The sequence below is a fragment of the Neovison vison genome, chromosome 11 (assembly GCF_020171115.1).
Source record: "Neovison vison isolate M4711 chromosome 11, ASM_NN_V1, whole genome shotgun sequence".
In the NCBI taxonomy this organism is placed as follows: Eukaryota; Metazoa; Chordata; class Mammalia; order Carnivora; family Mustelidae; genus Neogale; species Neogale vison.
The window spans coordinates 164,382,162-164,408,928 of record NC_058101.1 but is presented as its reverse complement, the minus strand read 5'-3'; the positions used below and the strand labels follow the sequence as shown (position 1 = coordinate 164,408,928).

General features: G+C 37.2%; 1 protein-coding gene across 3 annotated transcripts in view; it reads left to right on the top strand.

The window, feature by feature from the left end:
* Positions 1-26,767, top strand: part of PPP3CC (protein phosphatase 3 catalytic subunit gamma) — a 96,780-nt gene that overhangs the window by 44,711 nt on the left and 25,302 nt on the right. For all 3 annotated transcript variants that reach the window (XM_044225175.1, XM_044225176.1, XM_044225174.1), the window contains exons 4-8: positions 8,761-8,872; positions 21,219-21,364; positions 22,766-22,905; positions 25,322-25,399; positions 25,486-25,580. In XM_044225175.1, coding sequence (XP_044081110.1) covers positions 8,761-8,872; positions 21,219-21,364; positions 22,766-22,905; positions 25,322-25,399; positions 25,486-25,580 — 571 coding nt within the window. The remainder of the gene's footprint in view (positions 1-8,760; positions 8,873-21,218; positions 21,365-22,765; positions 22,906-25,321; positions 25,400-25,485; positions 25,581-26,767) is intronic.

The window sequence follows — 26,767 nt, the reverse complement described above, 5'->3', positions numbered from 1 at the left end:
ACTGAAATGTTTCTCTATTCCAAGTAACCTACGTGTCCATCAGTAGATGAATGGATAAAGAAAATGTGATCTGTATATATATATACTGGATATAATAGAATATTACTCCAACATAAAAGAGAATGAAATGTGGCCATTTGCAACAACATGGATGGACCTAGAGGATATTATGCTACGTGAAACAAGACAAAGACAAATAGTATATGATTTCACTTATATGTGGAATCTACAAAACAAATGAACAAACAAAACAGAAGCAGACTTACAAACTGGTGATTGTCAGAGGGGGTGGGATGTAGGGAGTTGGGTAAAATAGGTAGAGGGGATTAAGAGATACAGAATTCAGTTGTAAGATAAATAAGTCACAGGGATAAAATGTATATCACAGAAAATATAATCAATAATACAGCATAGGATATGTTATACTAAATGTACAGGCGTCACCAAAGAGAAAATGTTCTTAGATGTCTAGGTGATGTAAATGTTATTTGATGATCAATTGTTGACATGTTGACAACTAATGAATAATTGTTGACATACAGAAAGGATTGTTGAAATGGAGTACAAATTCTGTTCACACTGAAATAAAGAAGTGATTTTTGAGTGTCTGAACAAATCTAATAATTATGAGCCTGTAGGGGGCCCTGGGTGGCTCAGTTGGTTAACTGGCTGCCTTCAGCTCGGGTCATGATCCCAGGGTCCTGGGATCAACCCCCCACATTGGGCTCCTTGCTTAGCGGGGAGTCTGCTTCTCTCTCTTCCTCTGATCCTTCACGCTGTTCATGCTTGCTTTCTCAAATAAATAAAATATTTTTTTAAAATATCATGAGCCTATAATTGAATTATACAAGGTAATTGTGCAATTGCATATATAAGGAACCTTCAGATTAGAGGCCAAGAAGTGCATCAACCAAATTACACTGAAATATGGATATGAATTTTGCTTTTATATATCTCATTACTTCAAAAAGGTGACTTGGTCTTTTCAGGAGTCTTGTTAAATAAAAAGATATATCATGTTCTTGGCTGGGAAATAGAGAAAAAGAGAATGTGCTTTTAAGTATATATATGAATTTAATGTCCTTTTTTTGAGTGTAGTTAACACACAATGTTGTATTAGTTTCAAGTGTACAACGTAGTGATTCAACAAGTTTATAAGTCTATGCTCACCACAAGTGTAGCTACCAAAATCTTTTCTGTTCCCTATGCTGTATCTCTCGTTTCTATCACTTATTCAATAACTAGAAGTGTATACCTCTTACTTCCTTTCACCCATTTTGTGAGTCCCCCAACAACCATCTGTGTGTTCCCCTCTGGCAGCCATCAGTATGTTCTTTGTATTTATAGGTACGATTCTGCTTTTTGTATGTTTGTTTATTTATCCCATTGCTTTGTGTTGGATTCCACACAGAAGTGAAATCATATGGTCTTTGTTTTTCTCAGCCTGATTTATTTCATTTAGAATTTAATGTACTTTTTCTTTGGAATATTCTGTGTAGGTTGATATGTCAAAAACAAAAGTCAACCAAAAAAAAGAAAAAAGTCATCTAAGTATATTTGTATGTGTCTACGTATTTAAGTTTCATGTTTGTTTTGCAGTGTCTGTCTCAAAATGTACACATATTTTGATCCAACAGTTCCATTTTTGAGAAATACTGCAGATGTACACATAATTATGTACAGACATACGAATGAATAGTTTGTCACAATACTTGAGAGGTCCTACTGGTATTTAATGAGCTGGGTCCAGGGAAACACACATCATCCAATATGCAGGAAACTCCTAAACAACAAAGAACCATGCTTTTCAAATTGTCAGTAGTGCTTCTGTTGAGAAACACTGTTAAATTCTGGGGATGGAGGGGCGCCTGGGTGGCTCAGTGGGTTAGGCCTCTGCCTTTGGCTCAGGTTATGATCTCAGGGTCCTGGGATTGAGCTGCTCAGCAGGGAGCCTGCTTCCCCCCTCTCTCTGCCTGCCTTTCTGCCTACTTGTGATCTTCTCTCTGTCAAATAAATAAAATCTTAAAAAATAAAAAAAATTCTGGGAATGGAGATGAACAAGCAAAGCCAAGTCCTATACTGTGTTTTCTGTTGAAGGGACAGCATCGTGTGTTTCCTTATGCCTGTGAAAAGTCAGGGTAAGGGGCTAAAAGAGTTCTAAGATAGCTAATTTAGATGGAGATTAGGGAAGGCCTATTTGAAGAGGTGTTAACTGGTAAGTAGAAAACTTTAAAGACCTGAGGGAATGAGCCTTGCCTTTGTGGTGGGGGCCGGGGGAGGGGTGAGTACATTCCTGCAGAGGACCTGTGAAGTATAAAGGTACTGAGGTTGGAGCTGGCCTAATGCAGTCCACGAATAGTAACAAGGCCAGTTCGGCCAGACGGAATAATGAGTAAGGGGACGTTGTAGGCAGTGTATCAGAGAGATAGGCAGGGGTTAGATGATGTCAGGCCTCGAAAACTGTAGTAAGGAATTTGGGTTTGATTCTGAACGTGGTAGGAAGCCACTGGAGATTGGAGTTAGAGAATGATATATTTGTATTTATGTTTTAAAACAGTTTCTCAAAGGGCACCTGGGTGGCTCTATTGGTTAAGCATCTGACTCTTGAATTCGGCTCAGGTCATGATCTCAGGGTTGTGAGATTGAGCTGAGCCCCATGTCAGGCTCCTCTTGGGCATGGAGCCTGCTTAAGATTCTCACTCTCCCTCTGCCTCTCCTCCTTCCCTCTCTCTCTAAAACAAACAAACAAAACAAAACAGTTATTCTGGCTGTTTAGTGGTAAACTGAATGGAAGCCTAAGAGTGGGTACAGGGAGGGAGGTCAGTTAGGAATTGAATCTAGTAAGCATGGGCAAGAGATGTGAGTGACTTATATTAGGTTTATTGAGAAGTACCTGGATTTAGAATTTTAAAGTCTTTCTTTTTTGGGAGGTGGGAAAATCCCAGTTGAATTAATCCAGCTCTTCAGGTCATGACACATTTATTACTAGTCATTGCAAAGTCCCTCTCTGCTGTTTTACTTTTTTTCTTATCTGTGAACTCTATTTTTTTTTCCTTCTTGCCATTATATATGTTTCTGTTATGTTTAGTATATACCAAAGAATACATTACATTAATTTTTTAATATGTAATGTTTTGGTGGATAAAGTATTTTAATTTTACATTAGTATTATGGTGCTTATTCAGTGGTCCCCACACGTTAGCATGCATCATAATTTCCTGGAGCTGTTGCTCCAAGACAGATTGCTGGTCCCCACCTGGAATTTCTGATTCACTAGATCTGAGATAGAGTCTGAAAATCTCTATTTCTAAAAAGTTGCCAGTGATACCAATGTACCACACTTGAGATGAATCTGAGCACACTGAGAACCACCGCTGTAGCTTTGTTTCTGTTAATTTGGATGTTTTTCACTTACCGTGATGTTTTTAGATTCATCCAAGTTCTCCTGGTCATTGCTTTCTGCCTGCTGCATAGTGTTCCATGGTTCACATCTCTGACATTGTAGTCATTTATTCTTGATGGCGGACACCTGTGTCGCCTGCAGTTTCTTTCTACAGTTGATGTTGCTGTCGTTTATCTGTGGTTTATCAACAAGAGTGGAATTGTCAGGGAAAGGGGTATATACTTTCATTCTGAACTGACAATCACAGATTCCTCTTCAGAATAGCTATACTGATCTATGTGCCTGCCTGTAACACCTAAGAGTTCATATTTCCTTACAGCCTTCTCTCCAGAATTTGGTTTTGTCTCATTTTCTAAAATTTTTGAGTATAAATGATGAGTCTAAAATAGTATGTTATTGTTTCAATTATTATTTCTCCAATTACTGATGAAACTGAGCATCTCCTCATATGTTAGCCATTCCAGTCTTACAGTCACTGTTAGGAGTTTCTTGTTTGACCTTTAAGGTACAGATTAGACATTTACAAACATATTTCCATATCTGTTTTTAAAAAAATAAATGTACTTGTCAGTGTATATTGCCCTTTAAGTGCTGCTCTATCTGGGTCCCACAGATTTTGATATGCGTGGTTTTTATTATCATTATTATTTTTAAAAAGATTTTATTTATTTATTTGGCAGACAAAAATCTCAAGTTGGGGGAGAGGCAGGCAGAGAGAGAGAGAGGAGGAAGCAGGCTCCCCTCTGAGCAGAGAGCCCGATGAGGGGCTCTATCCCAGGACTCTGGGATCATGACCTGAGCCGAAGGCAGAGGCTTTAACCCACTGAGCCGCCCAGGCGCCCCTATTATCATTTAGTATTTTATATTTTAAGAATTCTCTTTAACTCTGGGATAATGAAGTAATATTTTTTTGTTTCCAGTCATGCAGGATTTTTTTATTAGAGTTAGTATTTTGTTACTGATTCTAATTAATGTAATTTAATTAGAGAACATAAACTGAATAATACTCATACTTTGGAAATTTTTTTTTTTTAAAGATTTTATTTATTTATTTGACAGAGAGAGATCACAAGCAGGCAGAGAGGCAGGCAGAGAGGAGGAAGCAGGCTCCCTGCTGAGCAGAGAGCCCGATGCGGGGCTCGATCCTAGGACCCTGAGATCATGACCTGAGCCGAAGGCAGGGGCTTAACCACTGAGCCACCCAGGCACCCCTACTTTGGAATTTTTTTGAGACTCCTTTGTGATGTGGTACCTAGTAGATTTACGTGACCATTTTTTTTTTAAGTACTCTATACTCAACATGGGGTTTGAACGCACAGCCCCTAGATCAAGAGTTGCCGTGTTCTACCAAGTGAGCCAGCCAGGTGCCCCTTTGTGGCTGTCTTGTATATATTTGAAAATAATGCATTCTGTTTGCATTGTAATTGTTTGAATTTGCAATTGAAAAATTCTGTTTGCATTGAATTGTTCCTTGTAACTTTCATTTTTTTTTTTTTTTTTTTGCTTGAACTAGGGGTTGCTTTTGAGTATCAAAATTGCTAACTCCAGTTATTGATTATCTGATTCTTACCATAATCCTGTCAGTTGTTGCTTGTGTTTGGAGACTGTGTTTGAGATAATGTATATTTCATGATGAGTATATATGATTGATCATTATTTGCAGGTTCTGTGTTTGCATATATGCCTTCTTGCTAAAATTTATTTGTAGTCCCAAAATCAATACACATAGTGATTTTGAGGTCCTAGGCCCTCTCAGGAGGAGCTAGGAAATAGATATAAGCAAACTAACCTGCACATATACCCACATTTTTATTTGTTTCTATATCTATCTGTATATACCCTAAAAAGAGTAAGTTTTGATTCCAGTCCAACATCGCAAGATTCAGTCTAGTCTTCCTTTCCTATTCCCATTACCTACAATATATTCACTTGTCTGTTCAATCCTACTATACCCATGAAATAAGTGTATAAAGCCAATTCATGCTGTGAAAACAGATTTACTAACTAGGGATACAGTGTTGGTGTATATTTCTCTACGTCTTTAGCCATGCAGTATGCAGACAAAATGCTATTTTCCAAAGTTACTTTGGTTAGTTCTTTTTTTCCCATACCCTTCTTTGTTGCTTTATCTATTTATAATACAGTTAGGTTTATTACTGCTTGTATTCTGTTTGGGGTTTTCTTTCATATGCTAGTTGATTTAATTATTTATTTGGGTGGGGTCATGTGTAAAACATTACTGTTGTTCTAAAAGTTAAAGCTATCCAAAATGTTATCCTTTGAGAAGCATTGCTCCCTCCTCAGTGCTCTTAAACTCTTCCCAGTGCCCCCTTTCTTCCACCCCTTTCCTCTGTGCCCACTATAGGTAACTTCAGTTTCTGATTTATCCTTCCTGTATTTCTTCTGCACAAATGAGTAAATACATGTGTATTTCTTTTTTTTTTTAAACTGTGTTTTTGGTTTTTTTTTAAGATTTTATGTATTTATTTGATAGAGAGAGACACAGAGAGAGGGAACACAAGCAGGGGGAGTGGGAGAGGAGAAGCAGGCTTCCCGCTAAGCAGGGAGCCTGATGTGGGGCTCCATCCCAGGATCCTGGGATTATGACCTAGGCCGAAAGGCAGACGCTTAACGACTAAGCCACCCAGGCACCCCAATACATGTGTATTTCTTATATTTCTTTATTACAGAAACGGTAGCATACTCTTTTGCACTTTGCTTTTTTCACTTCACAGTATATTTTAGAAATTGTTCCAAATCAGTTTATAGAGATCTCTCTGTCTGGTTTGGTTTTTTTGTTTTTGTGGTTTTTTTTTTTTTTTTTTTTTTTTTTGTAGCTTCACGGTACTTTCTTGTGTGAGTGTGTCTTAATTTGCTCAGCCGTCTGCCCTATGTATGGTCATTTAGGTTGTTTTCAAAATTTTGCTTTATTATAAGGAATACTGCAACTTTGTGCATAAGTATTTTCTTATTATTGGAGGTGTATCTTCAGGGTAGGTCAAAAGTTAAATGAATATTTAGTTTTATCAGTTTTTGCTGATTATTTATTTGAGAGGGAGAGAGAGAAAGCACAAGCGGGAGGAGAGGTAGAGGGAGAGGGACAAGCAAACTCCCTGCTGAGCAGGAAGCCTGATGTGGGGCTTGATTCCAGGACCTGGAGATCATGACCTGAGCTGAAGGCAGACACACTTAACCGACTTGAGCCACCCACGCACTCCTCACTATTTTTTCTTATAGAACTTAAATGGTTTCATATTGATACCATTAGCTCCCTTGTTCATTTTTCATTTATTATATATTATGTAGGTTATGGTTCTAATTTTTTTTGAAATGGCACCAATTGTCCCAGAGACATTTATTAAGAAGTCCATCATTAGGGGGACCTAGTGGCTTAGTCAGTTAAACATCTGACTTCAGCTCTGGTCATGATCTCAGGGTCATGGGATCGTAGGATCAGGTTCTGTGAGGAGCCCCACACTGGGCTTCCTGCTTGTGTGCACGTATGTACTTTTTCTCTCTCAAATAAATAAATAAAATCTTAAAAAAAAAAAAAAAAGGATGTCCATCATTACTCCTAGTGATCTAGGATTATACCAAAATTCTGTACGAACTTGAATTAATTTCTGGACTATTTTATTCCATTTTATTTACCTATATGTTCCAGTACAACTGTTTGTTGTTGTTTTGTTTTTGACCACTGTTTTAATTATAAAAGCTTTATAGTATCTTTTAATATCAAATAGGACTAGTTCCCCTTCCCATGTAGTTCTCTTTTTTCAATGTTTTTTTCTTGGCTGTTTCCTGGCTGTTCTTGCATATTTATTTTTCCATAGAAATTTTAGTATCACCTTGTCTAACTCTATAAAATAGCTTGTTGGTATTTTTATTGGAATTGCAGTAATTTTATAAATTAAGAGGAGCTAATGCTGAATCATCCTATCCAAGAACAAGGAGTATTTTTCTATTTGTTCTTGCCTATTTTTGTGTCTTTCAGGAGGATTTTAAGTTTTTCTTGGTATTAATTTTGCACATTTCTTACTAAATTTATTCCTATATGCTTAATCTTGCATTCCTATGTGCTTAATCTTCTTTGCTCTATTGTAGATGGTGTTTTCTCTACCATTTGTCCTATTTATTATGTATATGAAGGCTATGGATTTTGTATATTAATTTTATATCCTGCCTTATTGCTGAGTTCTTTTATTATTTGAGGGTTGTTTTTTTTTTTAAGATTTTTATTTATTTATTTTGAGAGAGAGAAAGAGACTTTACACACTTCACAGCACTCAACCATCACACATACCCTCCCCAATGTCCATAACCCATCACCCTCTCCCTACCCTCCCCACCCCAACCCGGCAACCCTCAGTTTGTTTTGTGACTTTAAGAGTCTCTTATGGTGATTGGGAGGGAGACAACCCTAAGTGACTCTTAATCTCACAAAACAAGCTGAGGGTTGCTGGGGGGAGGGGGGTTGGAAGAAGGGGGGTGGGGTTATGGACATTGGGGAGGGTATGTGCTATGGTGAGTGCTGTGAAGTATGTAAACCTGGCGATTCACAGACCTGTACCCCTGGGGATAAAAATATATTATATGTTTATAAAAAATTTAAAAAATTAAAATTAAAAAAAAAAGGAGCCTCTTATGGTTTGTCTCCCTCCTGATCGCATCTTACTTCATTTATTCTTTTCCTGCCCCCCAAACCCCCCACATTGCATCTCCACTTCCTCACATCAGGGAGATCATATGATAGTTGTCTTTCTCCAATTGACTTATTTTGCTAAGCATAATACCCTCTAGTTCCATCCACATTGTTGCAAATGGCAAGATTTCATTTCTTTTGATAGCTGCATAGTATTCCATTGTCAGATATACTATTATTGTATCATCTTCAAGTAGAGATTTTTTTTTTACCCACTATTAAACCTCTAATTAATTTCTCTTGTCTAATTCAATTAGCTAATACCTCTAGTATAATGTTGAATAGTAGCAGAAGATAGTGGATATCCTTGCCTCATTCCTTATTTTAGTGGAAATGTCTCTGGTGTTTCTTCATTAAATAAAATACAGATTTTAAGACGTAGGGATGTGTGTGTGTGTATGTGAATGGCTTTGTCACAGAGTTCTAGATATTTAGATAGAACATTGGAATAGAAAATAAGGAGAAGTATGTATGGAGCCTACTCACTAGACTAGGGCAATAGCATGTCACATTCAAAAAGCTGGAAGTTTTCATGTTTCAGTTTGGGAATAGCATTGAGCTATACCATTATAGCAAGTCATTTGAATTCCTATAAATTATCTTTATGTGTTATCATGGTCATGTATAAAAATTTATCCTTATATTTGTCTTACAGTGTGTGCTGTTTTTATGGAGTTTAAAAATTAATCATCCCAAAACAGTGTTTCTGCTTCGAGGAAATCATGAATGCAGGCATCTTACAGAGTATTTCACCTTCAAACAGGAATGTAAGTATAATCACTTTTCCAGAACTGGTTTTTTTTTTTTTCTTAAAGTAAACTCTACTTCTAATGTGGGGCTTGAACTCACAGCCCCGAGATCTAGTTGCTGTACTGACTGAGCCATCCAGGCACTTCCATAACTTTTTTAGTTCCCCTGTTCTTAGTCCCAAAATGAACCAAACATGCAGAAAACAAACTAATGGAACTCAAATGTGTCCTGGTTTTCATTTTCTGGTAAGAACCAAGATTCTACCTTTTAAAATGTTTATTTTGAAAATAACTTGTAGTTTCACCCTATGTATATTAAAGTAATACATTTGAGGTATTTGAGAAAACATAGAAAAGTCCAAAGAAGATAAAAATTGTGCATAGTTATACCACTTAAATATAATAACTATTATCTCACAATTTGAGAGATAGTCTTTTCTGCATATATAAAAGCCTATTATAAAACAGTTCAAATGCATATATATCTGTACATATTTTCAAAATAAAATTGGGCTACTATATGTACTGATTATTAAATTGCTCTTTTCACTTTATGTAAGAAAATTTTTTGTATCACTCACTATTTTTTTTTAAAGATTTTATTTTTTTTATTTATTTGACAGAGAGAGGGAGATCACAAGTAGGCAGAGAGGCAGGCAGAGAGAGAGGGGGAAACAGGCTCCCTGCTGAGCAGAGAGCCCGATGCGGGACTTGATCCCAGGACCCCGAGATCATGACCTGAGCCGAAGGCAGAGGCTTAACCCACTGAGCCACTTAGGCGCCCCACCACTCACTATTTTTGAACATGATTTTAAAATATTATTTTAATATTTTTAAAGTATCCCATCTTATGAATGTATTATCATGTAGCCAATTTAGTAATAACTGTATGACATTTCTGTCGTTTCCAACTATAAATAATACTGAAATAGTAAAAAAGTTTATTATTAAAGGTAGAATTTTTGAAAGTCAAAATGTTGCTAGCTATTTGAAAAAAAACAAAGAAAAAACCTCACAGATTTCTTTGACCAGAATCTAGGTACTTACAATTGGCTTTTACTTAACATTCAATGTGATGGTAATATATTGGGCTGGTTTGAAAGAACTTACCCCAGGGCATTTGCAGTTACTGTTTCCCAGATAGCTATCTGTTCATTTATGTGATCTAATAAGAGACTTTCTTCCCTGGTTGCTTTTTCTAAGTTAAATATCTCATTGTTTTACTCTCTTGCCCTGCTTTTTAAAAAAAAAACTAGTATCTATCAATACCTGAAATTTTTATATGTTTTTATATAAAATTTATATTTTATTTCATTTTAAGATTTTTATTATTTGAGAGCGACAGAATGAGCACAGCAGGGGGAAAGGCAGAGGGAGAAGGAGGATTTCTGAGCAGGGAGTCCGATGCAGGACTAGATTTTAGCACCCTGGGATCATGACCTGGGCCAATGCTTAACCGACTGAGCCACCGGGGCACCCTAAAATTTATATTTTAAAAATACATTTATTATTTTTCTCTCCTCCCATAATTTAAGTTCCATGTCAGCAGGGACATGTTTTATCCACTGTTGTTTTTCTAGAACAGTATCTAATAACTCATAGGAGATAGCTTAAAAATATTGGTTGAATGAATGATCATCTAGGATTTGTACTTTGGCACAAATTCTCAGAAAACAATATTAGACCAGAGGGCATGAATATTTTAAAGACTTTGGTTACATATTCTAACTAGCCCTCTAAAAATATGATATATCAATTCATACTTTAAGGAATTTTTGTATTTTTATATGAAGTGAAAGGAAAGTATTGAATTAAAACCCACAAAATTTTAACCGTTTTAATTTCTAAAATGTTAGCATATTCCTTTTTTTTTTTAAGTTTTTTTTTTTTAATTTATTTGACAGAGAGTGACACAGTGAGAGAGGGAACACAAGCAGGGTGAGTGGGAGAGGGAGAAGCAGGCCTCCCGCTGAGCAGGGAGCTTGATGCGGGGCTCCATCTCAGGACCCTGGGATCATGACCTAAGCCAAAGGCAGATGCTTAATGACCTGAGCCACCTAGGTACCCCTAGCATATTTTTTTAAAAAGATTTTATTTATTTATTTGTCAGAGAGAGAGAGAGAGAGCACAAGCAGGGGGAGTGGCAGGCCGAGGGAGAAGGAGACTTACTGCTGAATAGGGAGACTGATTTGTGACTTGATCCCAGAACCCTAGAATCATGACCTAAATTGAAGGCAGACGATTAGCAGACTGAACCACCCAGGCATCCTGCCCCTAGCATATTCTTTATAAAATAAGGAAGCTGAACAAAATTCCTGGGTGGCTCAGTCGGTTAAGAGTCTGCCTTTGGCTCAGGTCATGATCCCAGGGTTCTGGGATCAAGTCCAGCATTGGGCTCTCTGCTCAGTGGGGAGCCTGCTTCTCTTTCTCCCTCTTCTGCTCCCTGTGCTTATGCTTTCTCTTGCTCTCCCCTGTTCTCTAGCAAATAAATAAATAAAATCTTTTTTTTTTTAAAGATTTTATTTATTTATTTGACAGAGATCACAAGTAGGCAGAGAGGCAGGCGGAGAGCGAGGAGGAAGCAGGCTCCCTGCTGAGCAGAGAGCCCGATGCGGGGCTCGATCCCAGGACCCTGGGATCATGACCTGAGCTGAAGGCAGAGGCTTAACCCACTGAGCCACCCAGGCACCCCAATAAAGAAAATCTTTTTAAAAAATAAGTAAATAGGGCGCCTGGGTGGCTCTGTGGGTTAAGCCATTGCCTTCGGCTCAGGTCATGATCCCAGGGTCCTGGGATCGAGTCCCGCATCGGCTCTCTGCTCAGCAGGGAGCCTGCTTCCCTCTCTCTCTCTCTCTGCCTGCCTCTCTGCCTACTTGTGATCTCTCTCTGTCAAATAAATAAATAAAATCTTTAAAAAGAAAAAAAAAGTAAATAAATGAAGTCTTTTTTTTTTTTTTTTAAGATTTTTATTTATTTATTTGACAGAGAGAGCGAGCACAGGCAGATAGAGCGGCAGGCAGAGGCAGAGGGAGAAGCAGGCTCCCTGCTGAGCAAGGAGCCCGATGTGGGACTCGATCCCAGGAGGCTGGGATCATGACCTGAGCCGAAGGCAGCGGCTTAACCCACTGAGCCACCCAGGCGTTCCGTAAATAAATGAAGTCTTAAGTATTGTTTGACTCTAAAATCTACCTCTTTTAATACTGAAAATATACAAATGCTTTAATGTCATAATGATGGTTTGAGCATGGATTTTACTTTGTGTCCTATTCAGATTTCTCCTCAGATTATTACCTTGAAGGAATATATCATAAAATATTTTTTTCCCAAAAGAATATTCAAAGTTGAAAAAAACAACTTTGAAATTTGTTTTCTGAGCCTCAAGAGTTTATCCAGTCCTTCTCCCCAAATCCCTTTACTTATAGGTAGATAACAACTTGCTAGTGTTCCATATGCTCATAGTAACTCTTGTTATTGTAGCTTCCTACACCGGAGTTGGCAGTTGTAATAAATAGCCTTTCTCCTAGTAGATGATGAAAGGAAAGGTCGTTCGTATGAACACTTAAAAAAAGTTCTTTTTTTAAAAAAAATATTTTATTTATGGATTTGACAGAGAGAGAGAGATCACAAGTAGGCAGAGAAACAGGCAGAGAGAGAGGAGGAAGCAGGCTTCCTGCTGAGCAGAGAGCCATATGCAGGGCTCGATCCCAAGACCCTGAGATCATGACCTGAGCCGAAGGCAGAGGCTTAACCCACTGAGCCACCCAGGTGCCCCTAAAAAATGTTATACTGACAGAACAGTGAGCTACAAGTGGGCAAGATATAGATCATTTCAGCCCTTGGGACTTAGATTCTAACGGTTCAAATCAGTAGGTAACACCCAGGAAATTTTTTTCTTTTTTTTTTCTGAGGGGTGTACGTTTTATTGGAAACCTTAAATACTCTTCAGACAGAACACAATGTCTTCAAACAAGGCTCTCATGTGGCCTACAGAGCAAACCGAGATTTAGGGGCAAGGAGAAGCAAAGCACAGAGGACCACCAGTGCTTAGTTTGCCAAAAGGACCTCATGAATGCTCTTCAGCCAGCTTATCAGCTTTTGCCACAGCTTCTTCAATGGGTCCCACCATATAGAAGGCCTGTTCTAACCCAGGAAATTTTTAAAAATTAGATCTGTTGGTGTGTTAGATTGGTATAAGGTATTTGAAGAGTAATTTTGGAATGTCTGTAAAAACTTTTGACCCAGCCGTTTGGCTTCTAGGAGTTTTCTTGCAGATTATGTATGTTTTTTAATGCTGTGTAACAAATCACCACAAATTTAGCTGGTGATTTGAAACAACATATTTATTATCTCTGTTTGAAACAACATATTTATTATCTCACTGTTACTGTAGGTCAGAAGTCCAGGCAGAGTGTGGCTGAATTCTCTGCTCAGGGTCTCCCTGAACTGAAATCCAGGTGTCACCAGGGCTACGGTTCTCATCTGGAGCTTGGGGTCTTTTCTAAGCTCACCAGTTTTTCTCAGCCCTTATGACTATAGGGTTAATGTTCATTGTTTTCCTGCTAGCTGTTGGCTAGGGACTGCCCTCAGCTTCCAGAGATTGCTTGCGGTTCTTTGCCACCTGGCCCCATAGGCAGTTCACAGTGTCAGTGTCGATGTTTACTTTTTTCCAGACAGCCCAAATGCATCTCTCTGCCTTCATCTTCTGTGATTAGCCAGATAGGGAAAACCTGTTAGATTTTCACCTGATTAGGTCACGCTTACCTAGAATAATCTTCCTTTTGTCCTAAGGATATGTAATCATAGGAGTCTCAACATATTCACAAATTCCAGCCACTGAACGTGACCATAGATTACACAATGCTGTAGGTCATTGCTGGTCATTTTAGAATTCTGCTTACCATACTGTATACTGTGGAAAAAAAATAGGATATGGATGTATAAGGATGTAAGATAACAATTATAGTGTTAATTATAATAGCAAAAAAAAAAAAAGATAGGGGCACCTGGGTGGCTCAGTGGGTTAAGCCACTGCCTTCGGCTCAGGTCATGATCTCGGGGTCCTGGGATCGAGTCCCACATCGGGCTCCCTGCCCAGCGGAGAGCCTGCTTCCCTCTCTCCCTTTCTCTCTGCCTGCCTTTCCGTCTACTTGTGATCTCTCTCTGTCAAATAAATAAATTTAAAAATCTTTAAAAAAAAAAAAAGATAAGTTATGGGTATCTGGGTGGCTCATTTGATTAAGCAACTGCCTTTGGCTTAGGTCATGATCCTGGAGTCCTGAGATCGAGTCCCACATCAGGCTCCCTGCTCAGCGGGGAGTCTGTTTCTCCCTCTGACCTCTCCCTTCTCGTGCTCTCTCTCTCTGTCTCAAATAAATAAAATAAAACAAATCTTTTTTAAAAAAAGATAATTTAAATATCAGAAAGGGGGGTGCCTGGGTGGCTCAGTGGGTTAAAGCCTCTGCCTTCAGCTCAGGTCATGGTCCCAGGGTCCTGGGATCAAGCCCCACATCAGGCTCTCTGCTCAGCAGGGAGCCTGCTTCCCTTCCTCTCTCTCTCTGCCTGCCTCTCTGCCTACCTGTGATCTCTGTCTGTCAAATAAATAAGTAAATAAATAAATCTTTAAAATAAATAAATAAATATCAGAAAGGGACTGCTTAAATAATTCAAAAATAGAATGAAAGATGTTTATTCTATTGAACTGTTCTATTCTATTGAAGCCGTTGAAAGATCAAGGTAGACCTAGATGTACTAATGTAGACACATGTTAAAATACTTTGTTCAGTGACAGAAGCCATTTGCAGAACATGTATAATGTGATCTCCTTTGTAAATTAAAAATATATAATGTACAAAAAATAAAAAAACATAATTACTTGTAGGGAGTTGGGTCCCCAGGACTTGTAATTTTAAATTTTATATCTTCCTGTGGTACTACTGGAGTTATCTTTTATCACCACCATGTACTCCTATTATAATAAATTTTTTTTTTTAAGCTTTTATTTATTTGTTTGACAGAGAGAGACATAGAGGGAGAGGGAACACAAGCAGGGGGAGTGGGAAAGGGAGAAGCAGACTTTCCGCCACGCAGGGAGCCCAATGAGGGTCTGGACCCCAGGACCCTGGGTTCATGACCTGAGCCTGAAGCAGGAGCTTTACTACTGAGCCACCCAGGCGCTCCTATAATATATTTTTTAATTGGTAACTTCAAAATCACCTGAATGGGCCCCAAGCATTTAAAAGGCTTTTTAAAGCACAACAAATAATTGTGCTGCATGCTGCTGGTTTAGAACACCTGCTCCAGAGGCCTGGAAAGTGTCTGCTGTCATTTGAGAACCTTTCACCAAATAGTTAAAAAATTGGAAATATTTTGCATTGTTTTTATAAGGCAAATGTGGGGATATCACTCATTAAACCTCCTTTTCTTTACCCGGGAAAATTAAATAATGCATATCAAGGACCTGGAACAATTAGCATTTAACAGTAAATAAGTCATAAGAAAGCTACTTGTGGATGCCTCTGCTCTGAATTAAGGGTCAGGTTTTTTTAGGTAACATTTTTATCCAAGTCTTTCTCTGTTTTCTCAGAGTTTCTTTTTTGACTAGTATAAATTGGTTCAGACTATTTTTAGAAGATGGAACAATAGGTATGCGGAAACATTTTAAGTGTTTCATTTTGGGTAGAATTTCTTATCTTAGGTTTTTATTTACTTTTCACATGCTTTAATTAGTCAGACCAGGTTTCTTTTTTTCTTATCTTCAGAGATACTCATGTTTCATTCTAATGCTGCATCTGAAAAGTGAATAAATCTTGTAACAAGCACACAAATACAATTTCACATTTTATTCTTATGAGCAAAGAGCATGTGTGCTGCTTTGTATGGATGTTTTCACTGATAAGCTGAGATATCTCTTTTTTTTTTTTCATTTTATTTATTTATTTGACAGAGAGAGAGATCACAAGTAGGCAGAGAGGCAGGCATAGAGAGAGGCAAAGCAGGCTCCCTGCTGAGCAGAGAGCCTGATGCGGGGGCTCGATCTCAGGGTCCCATAATGTTGCAGGGTCCCATAATGTTGGGACCCATAATGTCCCATAATGTCTCAGGGTCCCATAATGTTGCAGTTTGGATACTGGTTAGAACTTGTGGGGCACCTGGGTGGCTCAGTAGGTTAAAGCCTCTGTCTTCAGCTCAGGTCATGATCTCAGGGTCCTGGGATCGAGCCCCGCATCGGGCTCTCTGCTCAGCAGGGAGCCTGCTTCCTCCCTCTATCTCTCTGTCTGCCTCTCTGCCTACTTGTGATTTCCGTCAAATAAATAAATAAACTCGTTAAAAAAAACAAAAGAACTTATATCACCACTGTGATCCTGTGATTGAGGTACATTTCCCTTTGATACAGAAATTACTGTTTTATGGATGAAGCTTCAAATTTGTCATGAAAATAAAACACTGAGCCAGCTTATTTAATCTTTGGGAATTACGTATTTGGCTATTTTCCTATTAAATATTTAATTTGAAATAATGATTGGGAGGAGAATTGCATGGTATTAAGAGCATGAACAGGTTCAATTTCCAGTTCTACCACTTACTAGCTTATGACTTTGGGCAAGTAGGCCCAATTTCTTCAGCTCCTTAATGAAGACAGTAATAGTACTTGTTTCATAGTGTTTTTGTGAAGATAAAATAAGGTGATTTCATTATTTAACACTTACATAATATCTACCATGTGCCAGACGTTATTCAGAGCATTTTGTATATATGAATTCATTTAATCTTCTCAGCAACCTTGTAATATAGGTATGTATTGTTATTATGCCCATTTTATAGATGAGGAAATCAAAGCACAGGGAACTAAGTAATTTATGCTGAGTATCACAGCTAGTAAGCCAAGCTTCAGATCTGGGCAGTCAGGTTCCAGACTCTATTCTCTTGACCACCATGCTGTGGGGAACACTTAACTCACTGAGGCACAGATACATTTTGAGCCTTCAACAAATTTCAATAATAAAGGTAATATAATAATAAATATTATTATATAAATTCATATAATTCATCAGAGAAAACATAGATAAACAATAAATAAGAATAGAAATATCTTCAGTCTAACTCCTCAGAAAATAAGTATGTTGGTATTTATATACCTATTCATATACTTGAAGAAAATAACATTTTGTAAACTATTTTGGTCACATGTTAATATAACATTAACTTCTTTTGGCTTAATTTGATTCATAATCTCCTGGTTTTTAAAAATATGAATTTTTATATTTTAATTCCAGTACGGTTAACAATTAGTATTATACTAGTTTCAGATATACGATATGTGGTTCAACAATTCTATACTCAGCGCTCATAATGATAAGTGTACTCTTAATCCCATCTCCCCACTCACCTCTCCTCTGGTAACCAGTAGTTTGGTCTCTATAGTTAAGAGTCTGTTTCTTGGTTTCTCTCTCTCTCTCTCACTCTTTAAAAAAATTTTATTTGAGATTGAGAGAAAGAGCAAGCACAGGCAGGGGTTGGGGGGTGGGCAGGGAGGAACAGTGGGAGAAGGAAAAACAGGCTTTCCAATGAGCAGAGAGCCCGACATGGGGCTCGATTCCAGAACCCTGGGATCATGACCTGAGCTGAAGCTTAACCATTTGAGCCACCTGGCTCCCCCCTCTCTCGCTCTCTCTTTTTTTTGTTTTTGTTTTGTTGTTGTTTCTTAAATTCCACATGAGTGAAATCATACGGTATTTTTCTTTTCTCTGGCTGACTTCATTTAGCATTATATTCTAGCTCCATCCATGTCATTGCAAACAGCAAGGTTTCTTTATTTTTGTGGTTAAATAATAAATATTCCATTGTACCTATACTTACAACATTTTCTTTATCCATTCATGTATTAATGGACTTATGAGCTATTTCCATAATTTGTCTATTGTAAATAATGCTGCAGTAAACATAGGGGTGCAGATATCCTTTTGAATTAGTGTTTTTGTATTCTTTGGGTAAATAAGCAGTAGTGTGATTACTCGACTATAGGGTAGCTCTACTTCTAATTTCTTGAGGAACCTCTATACTGTTTTCCACAGTAGCCGCACCAAGTTTGCATTCCTACCAGCAGTGCACAAGGGTTCCATTTTTCTCTGCACATTCTCGCCAACACTTGTTTTCTGTGTAACCTCCTGTTTTAATGTACAAAATGGGATTAAGATACTGTATTGCTTGCCATCTTTCTCCAGACTTGGTATCCTTTTGGTAGTAGGCTAAGGAATTCTTTTGAGTCATTTGTAGACCCTTCTCCAAAGAAGACATCCAGATGACCAACAGACATATGAGAAGTTGTTCAATATCACTAATCATCAGGGAAATGCATATCAAAACCACAGTGAGCTATTAACTCATACTAGTCAGAAGGATAGTATCAAAAAGACAAGAAATAACAAAGATGGGGAGAAGGATGTAAGTTGGTGCAGCCATTATGGAAAACAGTATGGAGTTTCCTTACAAAATTAAAAATAGGAAAAAAAAAATAGAAGTACCGTATAATTCCATCACTTAGGGATTTAACCAAAGAAAATGAAAACAGTAATTTGAAAGCTATATGCACCTTTATGTTTATTGTAACATTAATTACAGTAGCCAAGATATGAAAGCAACATAGTATCCTTAGATAGGAAAAAATATAAAGATGTGGTATGTATATATATACACACACACAGAGTAATATTTTTTTTCTTTTTTAAAAAAAAGATTTTATTTATTTATTTGAGAGAGAGAGAGAGAGAAAGCAGGAGCAGGGGGAGGGGCAGAGGGAGAAGCAGACCACCTGGCCAAGCAGGAACAGTGATGCAGGGCTCCATCCTGGGACACCAGGAAACTGGGGTCAGGAACTAAGCCGAAATCAAGAGTTGGCCACTTAACTGACTGAGCCGCCTAGGTGCCCCCACACACAACAGTGTTACTCAGCCATAAAATGAATGAAAACTCTTGTTCTTTGTGATAACATGGAATGACCCAGGTGGTATTATATTAAGTGACATAAATCAGACAGAGAAAGACAAATACCTTACGATTTCGCTTAGATGTGGAATCTGAAAAACAAAACAAAAACAGAAACAGACTTGTAAATATGTAGAACAGATATGGTTTCCAGAGGGGAAACCAGTGGGAGAATGGACTAAATGGCTTAAGGTGATTAAGAGGCACAAACTTCCAGTTAGAGAATAAATAAGTCACAAGAATGAAAAGTATGACATAGGATATATAGTCAATAATATTGTAATAACTATATGATAAGGATGGTAATTGCACTTATCATGGTGAGCATTACATAATATATAGAATTGAATTACTGTGTTGTACTGAAAGTAATATGACATTGCATGTCAATTATACTTGAATTAAAAAATAAATAAAAACAAATACACAGAACTCCTGCCTATATCCAAGCTTAAGACTCTTACAGAGGAATTTTTTATTGACATTGGCAACAGAGGGAACTCTGGCTCCAAGGGTTTTTAATCACTGGCCACAGACAAAAGGAGTTAGTTTTTTTGTTTTGTTTTGTTTTGACTTTTTTCCTCATATAAACTTTGTGGCCAGTATGGATCTACTTTTGCAATAGTCAAAATTTTATAGCATTCAGATAAAAAGCAGAATATAAGGATGTAATTTTAAGGAGATGCAAAGATTCATAAGGCATGGCTCTTATTAACTTGGTTGTCCTATTAGAGTTAGTGTATGTTGTGAAATAAGATGATCTTACTTGTGGTCATGGTAATATAAAATGCTCTGAAGTTTTTAAAGGAACCCACAAACTCCCTTAATGCTCTCAAACCTTGGCAATAAGGAGAAGATCTTCACATTTAGGAATGGAAGGTCTTTTAACCTCAAATAGGGTCCTTTCATTTATATCTCCCCTTTAAAAAGGTCTCTCCAGACATTTTGCCATCCATGTTCTGTACTCTGGCCCAAATCTGGACCATTACCCTTCACTTTATTCTCTGAAGCCTTGCTAAGACCAGGCTCTGATCCTTAAACACATCTTTTCTAAAAGCTTGGAAATTATGAGTAAGTAAACACAGAAATAATGATCAGCTAGATAATCTGACTCACTTGCTAAAGATTTGTTCTCTAGGTCCTATAGGCTTGTCTCATCTTCACAGAATTTTGGAAGAGAAGGAGCTCACAGTTCTGTAAGGCTGCCTGTCTATAACAGCCTCTTGCCTTCTCTACCAATAGGCACTTCCACACTTGACTTTCTGAAATCCAAGGCCAAGGAAGAAGAAAATATTCCCTTTCTCTTTAAACTAAAACCATCTCGTAGCTTTCTACCTCTAACTTCATGACAGATTCTTTCTGGGTAATTGTGGAACCCCACCCTTGGCCCACTGAAGTATTTCCTTGTTCTTTAACTCCAAAGTACAGTTCATAAAGATGAACATTTATTTTTATTATTATTTTTTTTATTTACTTGAAAGAGACAGAGAGGAAGCCTGATGAGGGACTTGATCTCATGACCTGAGCCAAAGGCAGATGTTTAACCAGTTGAGTCACCTAGGCACCCCAAAGATGAACTTTTTCATATAAAATAGAATTGGGACAAAATGTTCTTAAAGATCTTAAAAATCATAGCAAAAGATTACTGACATTTTATTGATTACTCTTAAAACTTCAGTTTCCAGTTATGTATCTTCAGTACCCACAGGGAGTCTTTTTAGTTCCCCCAAAATATTCAGGCTTACAGGACTACTGTGGGCCATATTGGCATTTAACTATTTAGAAGGAGACAGTCCAGGAATGGGGATCCGGGCATCCCTTTTCAGTGGAGTAGTCCTCATAGGAGTAGATATAGCAGTCCAAAGATTTTCTGTCTTTTGCCTCCCACCCCAAGTCACAGTTCAGTTGCAAGGAAGCAACATCCACATTGGGTAGATCAGGGAGTCCCTGTGGCTTAGAAGCCTCATGTAGCGCGATTCCCGATATTGCCCATAAGAGCTTTATTGGTTTAGATTCCAAGGTCCCACAGGGACCTGCCTTGAGTCATCCCACTCAGAAGTCCAAAGCTGTAGCGACCTACCAGATAATTGAGTAATTTTTACCATAAGCCATGTTGCCTTATAACATAGCTGAAATTCACCTCATCAGGTTTCCAAGGCAGCAGAGCTGGAAGGTTAATCCAAGGTCACACTTGTCTTTAGAGGAGATTTTCTTTACCTTTTATCTACAACTTTTCAAGAATATTGTTATAAAGATGATTGTTTTCAAATTGGCCTGAAATAATTCGCTTTGAAGTAGCTTCATAATTTTCTGTCCAGTATCCTTTTTCACATATGATAAATTTTAGCTTTTCTTCCTTTGACTGTTTTTCTTTTTTTGATAGGTCGAATCAAATATTCCGAACAGGTGTATGATGCATGTATGGAGACATTTGACTGTCTTCCTCTTGCTGCCCTCCTAAACCAGCAGTTTCTGTGTGTACATGGAGGGATGTCACCTGAGATTACTAGTTTAGACGACATTAAGAAAGTAAGTAATCTTTCATTAGTCTCATGAAGTATGTATATTTTTAGTTTTATTTTTTACTTTAGTCCTCTAATATGCCTCTATTGCTGAAAATTTTTAAATACAGATAATCAAAAGTAAGAAAGTGGAAATCACTTGTGATCTCCTTATTGGCAGACAACCACTGTTAACATTTTGCTAAATATCTTCCAGAAAATATATGTAAATTTTTAATGAAATCTGTATTTTCACCCACTGGAAACATAACCTATTTTGAGTATAGCCCTGAAACTTTAAATTTTGTAGCAATATGAAAGGAGGGAAATCAGGGTTCTAATTCCTGTCCTGCAGTTAATTGTGTAACCTTGACCAAACAACTCAACTCGAAGTCACATTTTCTTCTCTGAGAAATGAAAAAGTTAGAATAGATGGTCTGAGGACTTCCAGCTCTGAAATTTCATTAACGTTGACATTTTAGATGATAGAATTTAATTGCTACACTGTGTGAATTGGTGGTTATTATTTTTGGGATTTTCTATAAGGATGATCCATCCTTTTTTCACTTTTCTTGTTCTACATTATATTTTTTCTCTACGTTTGTGTTTTTCTACCTGTCTCATGTAGGTACTGAAATTAAAGATTTTTCTGTTTATAAGACTTTTCTCTGAATTAAAGTTTGCTCCTCAGGATAAGAAGATATGCCTATATTTCTGCTGCCTTAGGGTCTTTAAATAACCAGAATTTCTCTTTTACAGTATAAGTCTTGATTTTTGCAGTTCTGAATCAATTGTATTAAAAACTTCCCCTTTCACTTAGTAGAAGTCCTCAGCAATTTTAGTTACTGGTTTTGTCTTGGTGTTTATGCTACTAACAACCAAAGCAGCAGTGACTCAAGTCTTAAATTAATAACTTACATTGAAATGCCTGCACTGCATAGAATGGAAAGGATGAAAGTCCTTCACAAAATAAAACTAGAAATCTCCATTGAAATGAAGTAAACAATGAACAGAACAATTGTAAAACCTTTCTTGCTCTGATGGTAATGTTAGCTCACCTAGGCAGTTGAAATGAACCGTTACAGATTCTTTCTTAATAATAGTGTATCTCCATAGTGGTTGATTTCACATTTGAATTAGGTGGGTACTGCTTTTAAGACTAGGATGTAAAGGAGTCCTTTTCTACAGTATTGCTAGATGACAGGGATAGTTATACAAGTTTATTTCAACAAAATAATAAAAATTGTGTATCCAAATTTATTAAATGCTCATTTTCTTCCTAAAGGAAAAATTCTTTACTGGGGCTTGCTGCTTTTTCTCCTAACATGTTCTTGTGGGTGGGAGGGTTTTGTTTTGTTTTGTTTTTGACCCATACCTGTTTGTTTTGCCTTCATGATTTTTCTTCTTTTGGCTTTTGTGTGTTTTCTAGTTAGACAGGTTTAAAGAACCTCCAGCCTTTGGGCCAGTGTGTGACCTGCTTTGGTCTGATCCTTCGGAGGATTATGGCAATGAGAAGACTTTGGAGCACTACACTCACAACACCGTCCGAGGGTGCTCTTACTTTTACAGGTAAGCTAATCTTCCAGGTTATAAAATTAGGAAGAGCAATTGTAATATGTTTCATCAAATTATAAGTACTTTATATCCCTAATTTGTGTACTATAAAGCCTTTTTTATTTTTTGATGACTAGAAGGCAGGAAATCCTTGTTTATTTTTTTACATTTTAGGAGGTATTCTGTTCCCTCATACATGAGTACCTTCCTTAGGACCTAAATGTAACATACAGTGCTTAAATGTTATTTTCTGACTCAAACAACTTTGATTGTTTCATCCCAAACATCATCTATGAGCTTTTTTTAAAAATAAAGATTTGTTGGCTCTTCCCCCAGAGATTCTGATTCCATGAGTCTGAGACAGGAAAATCCTGTTATTTTTTTTAAAAAGCTCTCTAGCATTTGGAACCACTGCTCTAGGCAAAGATATAAAAAGAACAGGACATTGTGAACTAAGCCCAGGACATTTCCTGGAAGTTGGCTGTTGTCTTAAATCTTGTATGTGAGCTTTTATTTTGTTCTGCTGTTCAAAAATAGGGAGATAGAGAGAGGTTTGAAGTCTAAATGTTTTTAATTCCACTGTTTTAGTGTGACAAGTAATGCATACATTTAGTTCAAGTCTCTGTTAATTGCCTAGATAAAACACTTACTAAATGAAATACACATAAAATAAGTGAAAAGCCTTAATATTGTCATAGTTGTAACATTCTTCTAAGCAACCTTGTTTTATTACTTTCTGAGTCATTTAAATTTTAATCCCTTCTAAAATTTTTTTAAAAGATTTTATTTATTTATTTTGAGAGGGAGAGAGAGTATATGCACATGCTGGGGGTAGGGAGGGGCATAGGGAGGATCTCTAGCATGTGCACTGAGCATAGAGCCTGACACAGGGCTGGATCCCACAACCCTGAGATCAGACCTGAGCCAAAACCAAGAGTCAGGCACTCAACTGACTAAACCCCTAAAAAACTTCTCTTTACTTTGCTTAAAAAGTAAAACTTCTCTTTGCTTAAAATAAAGAGCATAATACTTTTTTCTTGTTTGTACAACATAAACTGGTATGATTTCTTTGGAGATGAGCTTAACAACATCTCTCTATTATAAATGCCAAGGGCCTTTAATCCAGAAGTTCTTCTTTTTTTTTTTTCCTAAAGATTTTATTTATTTGATAGACAGAGATCACAAGTAGACAGAGAGGCAGACAGAGAGAAAGAGGGGGGAAGCAGGCTGTCAGTCCCAGGACCCTGAGATCAATGACCTGAGCCCAAGGCAGAGGCTTTAACCCACTAAGCCACCCAGGCGCCCCAAGAAGTACTTCTAAAGTGTATTCCTGTGGGTATACAATTGATGCTTGTTGTTTACGAATTCTGATCTTCAAATTTGCCTACCTGCTAAAAATTACTTGTAACTGCAAAGTCACCACTCACAGCACAATCACAGTCATTCAGACATGCACATGTTCAGAATGATGAAAAATTTGTCACCCCATGTGTGTTCCTAACTGAGGTTAAAAAGGAGCTGCTTTGCTGTCTTGTTTCAGCTTTCATGCTTTAAGATTATTATTACACCATTCTTTTTGTGGTCCATTTAGTGCAATATTTTTCACATTTTTTGTTGGTGATTTTGCTATGTAAAATGGTCCCCAATATAGTGCTTAAGTGCTACTGAGTATTTCTACGTGTAAGAAGGCTGTGATGTGTCTTACAGAGAAAATACATATATGTTATACAAGCTTCATTCGGGTATGACTTAAGGCACTGCTGTCCATGAGTTCTATGTTAATTAATTAATAGTATATGTTAAATAAGGTGTCTTTACACAGAAACACACATAAAACAAAGTTATGTATTGATTGGTTAATGAAAAGGTGACCAGAGGCTCACAGGACTCTGTGTATTTTCTCCAGGAGCAGTGGTTCAGGTTTGACTAATGTAGTATTTATAAGATAGCTACTGCAAATAACGAGAATCAACTATGTAAATGTGCAGATGTATAAAATTCTATACAGTTGACCCTTAAACAACACGTGTTTGAACTGCACAGGTCCACTTAAACACGGGTATTTTTTTTATATAAATATAATATATTATAGAAATGTATTTTTCTTGCTTAACATTTTCTTTTCTCTAGCTTACTTTAATGTAAGAATACAGCATATGATACATAAAACATACAAAGTATGTGTCAATTGAATGTTATGGGTAAGGCTTCTACTCAACAGACCAGCTTTTGAGAGAGTCAAAAGTTACATACATGAGGGGTGCCTGACTGGCTCAGTCAGTCGGTGGAGCATGTGATTCTACCTTGATCTCAGGGTCGTGAGTTCAGGCCCCATGTTGGGCATGGAGCCTACTTTAAAAAAGTTCTCCTTTAAAAAATAAAAACCAGTTGTTTTAGTTCTGGGTTTATGTTTTCTAATTTTCTTTTTCAGCTACCCTGCAGTTTGTGAATTTTTGCAGAACAATAATTTGTTATCAATAATCAGAGCCCACGAAGCCCAGGATGCTGGGTAAGTTATATTAAAACTGTACCAATTATCACTGCAGAGTTTTTGCCTTTTATACCAAGACAGACAGACTGTTATCTCTCTTCCAGGTATCGAATGTACAGGAAGAGCCAAACAACAGGCTTTCCGTCACTCATTACAATTTTCTCTGCCCCCAATTACTTAGATGTCTATAATAATAAAGGTAAAGGATCCCAGTGATATTTGAATTTGAATTTGTGAGTAATTCTGAGCTCTAATATAATCATATGTATGTGTATATATAAGAGGTCTTCATTGAAACAAAGGCCAAGAAACTTAGAATTTAGGCTACTGCTTGGTTTTCATCTCCTAAGGATTACTAGGCTCTTTGTAAATATAAATAAGGTTCATAATGGTCTGATGTGTACTCCTAAATCAGAATATAAAAAGAACAGGGGCACCTGGGTGGCTCAGTCAGTTGAGCCTCTGGCTCTTAGTTTCAGCTCAGGTCATGATTTCATGGGTCATGGGACTGAGCCCTGAGTCAGGCTCTGTGCTCAGTGGGGACTGTTTGAAGATTTTCTCCCTCTGCTCCTCCCCCCAGCACCCCCCCCCCAAATAAATCAATAAATCTTTTAAAAAATACATAAGAAGAAATTATTTCCAGGTTCAAGTTACATAGTCATCATAAATTATTACCTTTGGTGAATTTATTTGGAACAATACCTTAATAAAGTATCACTATTTGGAGTTTTACTCTTTGTAAATTGTGTCTGGACACAATTGGTAACATTATCTTGAAACATTCTTATTTTCCTTGGTTGTTTTTGCTTTTCTTGAGGAATGGTACAAGTAGATGAATACTGTACAAAAAGTCAGAAAAATCATTTTAGTCCAAGCCCTGCCAAAAACTAATAGTGTGACTTTATGTAAGTCACATTATTTTTCTAAACCTCAGAGAGGTTTAAACAGAGAGGATTAAATATAAACCTGCCTTCAATCCAGAAATTCTAAGACCTTATCCTATTGACATTTTTATTTTTATATATGCCCAATATGGGGCTTGAACTTATGACCCTGAGATCAAGAGCTGCATTCTACTGACTAAGCCAGCTGGGTACCCCAAAATCTTTTTTTTTTTTAATTTTTTATGATTCATTGTTTCTAAGTTTTGTATTAGGGCAATCTTCCTCTGTAATAGCCTCTATAACTATTTTGTTGTTTATAAAGTATGACTATAAAATAATAGAACTTCTGTACAAACATGCCAGAACGTATATATCCAAGTGAGTATTGTCCCTTCATAGTAGTTACCTTGGGAAGCTATATGCTTATTCCAACAATGCTGCCATTGTTCAAAGCGTTTTCGGAACTCCTCTTTTGGCATTGCCTTCAGAGTCTGCGACACAT